Source organism: Sinocyclocheilus rhinocerous, unplaced genomic scaffold, assembly GCF_001515625.1.
Source record: "Sinocyclocheilus rhinocerous isolate Xijiao unplaced genomic scaffold, SAMN03320098_v1.1 scaffold106, whole genome shotgun sequence".
NCBI classification, from domain to species: domain Eukaryota; kingdom Metazoa; phylum Chordata; class Actinopteri; order Cypriniformes; family Cyprinidae; genus Sinocyclocheilus; species Sinocyclocheilus rhinocerous.
Window position 1 is genome coordinate 1,646,659 of NW_015633181.1, and position 5,427 is coordinate 1,652,085.

Below are 5,427 nucleotides of genomic sequence, written 5' to 3' on the forward strand. Positions count from 1 at the left end.
ACACAAACATGCCAAATATTAAAAATTAAAGGATTGCAATGTAAAAGATTATTATTGTGTAGGCTACATAAATATAAAAATGCCTAGATGTCATAATGGATAGTAATTGCATGTATCAGAATTAAACTACCTATTTGCTCGCGCACGAGCAGCTCCGTTTCCTTCCTCTCGTACGTTCTGTCTTTGCGCTTGCAAATTCCGCCGTGTAAATAGCAAATCCGCCATGGCACGAGCGCAATTGGCTCTTAAAGGGAATGGGAGATGAGACTCTGATTGGTTTATTGCCCAAAACACACCCATCACTCATTAAGAGAATAGGGACAACCCTTTTAGACCATGCGCCGGGCAAAAGTGGTTTTGGACATGCCTTAAGTGCACCTGCGCCATGCGCTTTAGACCTTGTGCTTAGATCGTTAAAATAGGGCCCAAAATGTTTAAATTGAAGGGCTGCACAATATATCGTTTCAGCATCGATATCGCGAGCATCGATATTGCGATGTGCGCATCCGCGATAGTCACATCGCAGGGTGTGCGATGTTTAGTATACTGATCGTTATATTTATATGGATTGTTTTCTTTGCTCACACACAGACACGGTGTCTACACCGGACGCGACAGCTGTACAGAGATATCCATATTAAATAAATTTAGTAGCAGAGCTACTGCAAGTGATTTTCAGTGCTGGAAATCCATTTATCCTTTGTTGAAACTTCCGCGTTGTCGTGGAGAGCGCAGGTCACGGTCGCTTAGCAACGGCAGATGCCACGAAAGCGCAAGCTCCCGAGCGCTTTGGAAAGAAGGACAAAGCGGCGCAGCCGGCGTTTTCCACGCGTTTTTAGGCGCGACATGTCAACGCCCCCAAAGTCTGTCTAGACAAAGCGACCGCTGCATATCATTTGAACTTTGTGTCAGTACGTCATAAAGAGAACGAGGCATCAGTTTACTGTTGGGGATTTGTCGCGCCGCGCTGCATCCAGTGTAGACTCGGTGAGAGCCACGCAGATGCACGTGAACACTGAATTCTCTTCACTTCTGCGTCTATTTGTGCCTGAAATACTGTGCTCTGCAAGTATCCTTGTAAACACAGTTGGGAGGGGGGGAGTAGAGCGCAGTCTCGGGAGTACCCCCCGGCCTGCGAGGGGCGATGGGGGTATGTGACGAGTGGGGGCGGGGCCGAGAGCCGTGGGAACGGAGCGAGGCCGGTGGAGTAATTGATAATGAGCGACACCTGCACCACTCACCGGTCTCGAGTCCCATGGAGGAGCTCCGGAAGGATAAAAGGAGGAGTGACGACAGTGAAAGACGAGAGAGGACCAGGCCTGGATTTTGTTTTGTGTTTTGGTTTTGTTTGTGCGCGACAGTCGTCCGCGAGGGGCTGTCGCGCTATTTTGTGTTTGTTTATTTTATTAAAGTTTTCTTTAAATGTTCGCCGGTTCCCGTCTCCTTCTTCCCGAACTACGAACGTTGTTACAGCGTGTATTTGAGACTTTAGTCTTTGCAACTTTACAGATCTTCTTAATGTACCAAGAGCTTGTAACACTCCAAAGAGAAAGGAAAAATTTTAATTGCATCATATGACCCCTTTAATGTTCCTGTTGCTTTCTCTGTTATGAACGTTAATCAAACAACAAAACACAAAGAAAAATCACTTTTGTAGCTTTAACACAGATTTGTTAGATTTAATTTATAGTGAAAACTATGCAGTGTTATTTTACATTTGATTATTCAATTTCTGTACCTAAATACTGTTAGACTTACCTGAAAAATATAAAGCACTACTTATTTAATTTGTATCTTTGTTCTGTTATTTATCTATGCTTGTAATTTGTTTATTTCCTATGCTGATTTACTCGCCTACAAAATTACCCCAGTCATTGATTTTTTTTTTCCAAATAGAGATATTCAAGTCATTTGATATTTTTTCCATATCGCAATATATATCGCAGAAAAAAATATATCGCAATGTGAGTTTTTACCAATATCGTGCAGCCCTAAATTGAACGTCTCTCTCTTCAGATTTTTCTGGCGTAGATCTCCGAGCAGAAGTGCAGCACAACTACTGATCAAAAGTTTCTGGCCCAACGCTCCAGATAATATAGATGCTGCTTATGAGGATCCAGTGCAAGATAAACTTTTCCTATTCAAAGGTATCTTCTCAAACAATCTGGGAATGCTGAGAACACAATCCCCATTACGATTTCTATATCCGTGCTCAGAAAAACTCTTATCGTGGCCTGTATTTATTTATAGGTAAACAAGTCTGGGCGTTTAATGACAAAAATCTTGAGCCCGGCTATCCTAAACCTCTCAGCAGCTTTGGTCTGCCAGCATCTGTGACAAAAGTTGATGCTGCCGTCCACAACAAGAACTCAGGAAAAACACTGCTCTTCTTTGACATATATTACTATAGGTGGGTCAAGTGCTGCATCATAAACAAAAATCCCTAACATTTGCTCTGAAAAGACATTAGAATTTAAAATGTCCTCTTTTTTTGGTAGCTATGATGAGAGGGAAAAGAAGATGGACAAAGGGAATCCCAAACGACTGGAAAATGGATTTCCAGGGTTGACTGGAGAGGTTACAGCAGCCCACATGTCCAACAGTAGGTGTTTGTTACTTTACTTTCAACAGATCTTCAACAATACAAAGAAATTATTCTAGCATTAATACACAATTTCATGAAGTTTGACAAATTCTTTTCTTCCAGATAACATTTATCTCTTCAGTGGGGCAAATTTGTTTGAGTTCAGCTCCAGCAACAGAAATCTCCTTCGTTTGCTGAAGAGCGATCACTTCTTGCCCTGTTAGTCAAGTTCCCTGAAACATGGATGGAGATGGAGTGTAACGCTGTATTTTAAAACTACAGCACTTACTTTAATACATGTGCCTAAGAAACATTCAAAATTAATTAATTGTTCATTGTATCTCTGCAACCTGCTGTTCAAAATTGTCACTGGACTTCTAATTTACTGCTGTTACCATTTTAAAAGAATGCATATTTACAGGATCATTTTAATGTTATTGACTATTTTCAAATAAATTAAAGAGCTTAGCCTAATTTAAGAGTATGTCAGCATGCTCATTTTGGCAGGGACATACTCAGACCCAGAGCCTTTCAGACTCAAATAACATTTAATCTAAAACCAACATAAATTATAAACTTCGTAAAAACTGATAGATCAAATCATCTATAAACCCAACAACACTTTTTTTTTAATGTCAGATCACAGCACATTTTGTAGTTGATATATGAAGTGTTTCTGAATATGAGCTTTTAAAGGAATGGATGAGTATGTGTCTTGTTACCACAATGTGTATGTATAATAAAAACAAGCATATTATTTCTGTCACATACGGGCCACTCAGTTTCATATGGACAAAATTCCTGTGAGTAAGGTAAAGGATAATTAAAAACTGAAGAAAAAAAAAAGAAAAGAAAAAGAAAAAAAATTGTTATGAGTTATGCTACATCATATAAAACACTACAAAGTACCACGGCGCATGCATGTGCATTCCTCTGCTTGTGAACAAGGCGCAGTGCATGTGTGTTCTATGTCAGAACGCCGGCTCCTGCATCAGCAGCATCACAGACATGCGTTGTGGTACTCTCGTGAATGGTGGCGGATGCTGACACAGAAGAGAAGGATTGTTGAATAAAGTCGTTATTTTTGTTTTCTTTGCGCACAAAAAGTATTCTCGTAGCATCATAAAATTACAGTTGAACCACTGATGTCACATACTAGTTTATCGATGTCCTTACTAGGGGTGACCCCGAATAGTCAAAGATTCGATGCTTCGATAGGAGGAGCCTGATTCGACTCGACTCGAATATTCGCAGGGTGTTATGATCATGCCATTTTGGCTATATGGTGGTGCTCAAATGTCTGATTTCACATAGAACTACTGTTTTTTTCCCAGTAAGTTAATATACAGCCTATTAAAATAATGGTGTAAATTAGAATCTGAAAAGAAAGAAGCTTCAAATAAATATTTTAACGTGCGTGAATAAATCCAACCACCCCTATAGATTCAAGTTTCACTTTCCATAATCCGTGACTGACAGAGGAGCATCTTGGCGGCAGGGATTTAAAACTTTAACAAGACTCAAATTGACACAGGCAGAGTGAAAGACTGGATTTTTTCGATCAGGTAGGGTGACAAAATTCCTGTGAGTAAGGTAAAGGATAATTAAAAACTGAAGAAAAAAAAAAGAAAAGAAAAAGAAAAAAAATTGTTATGAGTTATGCTACATCATATAAAACACTACAAAGTACCACGGCGCATGCATGTGCATTCCTCTGCTTGTGAACAAGGCGCAGTGCATGTGTGTTCTATGTCAGAACGCCGGCTCCTGCATCAGCAGCATCACAGACATGCGTTGTGGTACTCTCGTGAATGGTGGCGGATGCTGACACAGAAGAGAAGGATTGTTGAATAAAGTCGTTATTTTTGTTTTCTTTGCGCACAAAAAGTATTCTCGTAGCATCATAAAATTACAGTTGAACCACTGATGTCACATACTAGTTTATCGATGTCCTTACTAGGGGTGACCCCGAATAGTCAAAGATTCGATGCTTCGATAGGAGGAGCCTGATTCGACTCGACTCGAATATTCGCAGGGTGTTATGATCATGCCATTTTGGCTATATGGTGGTGCTCAAATGTCTGATTTCACATAGAACTACTGTTTTTTTCCCAGTAAGTTAATATACAGCCTATTAAAATAATGGTGTAAATTAGAATCTGAAAAGAAAGAAGCTTCAAATAAATATTTTAACGTGCGTGAATAAATCCAACCACCCCTATAGATTCAAGTTTCACTTTCCATAATCCGTGACTGACAGAGGAGCATCTTGGCGGCAGGGATTTAAAACTTTAACAAGACTCAAATTGACACAGGCAGAGTGAAAGACTGGATTTTTTCGATCAGGTAGGGTACAAGTGATTCCAAAACATTTCAGCCAGTTTATATATATTGTGTATATATTATTTATCTCGTATAAGATACATTTGGTTGAGTTGTGCTGCAGTAAAGCGCTTCATTGTAGTAGGCTACTACGTTGATTATCTCTTCATCTGTTCTATCTGCGAGGCGTCCGTTACACATTTTCCCTGTGTGTTAACGTAATTATGACTGTCGAATGTCTAACTTGACTCTTGGTAATGTATTTTGCCCTGCCCCCAAAACATATGATTCGGCTATCAGTCGAATATCGGCAAGATTCGAAAATTCAGATTCGACTATGAAAATCCTTAGGGGACACCCCTAGTCCTTACTATCTTTCTGGGTTTTGAACGTGGTAGTTCCCTTGCTGTCTATGCAGGGTAAGAAAGCTCTCGGATTTCATCAAAAATATCTTAATTTGTGTTCTGAAGATGAACGAAGGTCTTACTGGTTTGGAACGACACGACGATTTTTGGGTGAAC

At 39.9% G+C, this 5,427-nt stretch overlaps 1 protein-coding gene across 1 annotated transcript in view; it reads left to right on the plus strand.

The window, feature by feature from the left end:
- Positions 1-3,352, plus strand: part of LOC107743428 (collagenase 3-like) — a 6,867-nt gene extending 3,515 nt beyond the window's left edge. Inside the window, exons 7-10 of the mRNA XM_016556657.1 lie at positions 2,017-2,147; positions 2,251-2,410; positions 2,499-2,602; positions 2,708-3,352. Of these exons, the coding sequence (XP_016412143.1) occupies positions 2,017-2,147; positions 2,251-2,410; positions 2,499-2,602; positions 2,708-2,808 (496 nt within the window). The 3' untranslated portion in view covers positions 2,809-3,352. The remainder of the gene's footprint in view (positions 1-2,016; positions 2,148-2,250; positions 2,411-2,498; positions 2,603-2,707) is intronic.
- Positions 3,353-5,427: the final 2,075 nt, after the last annotated feature.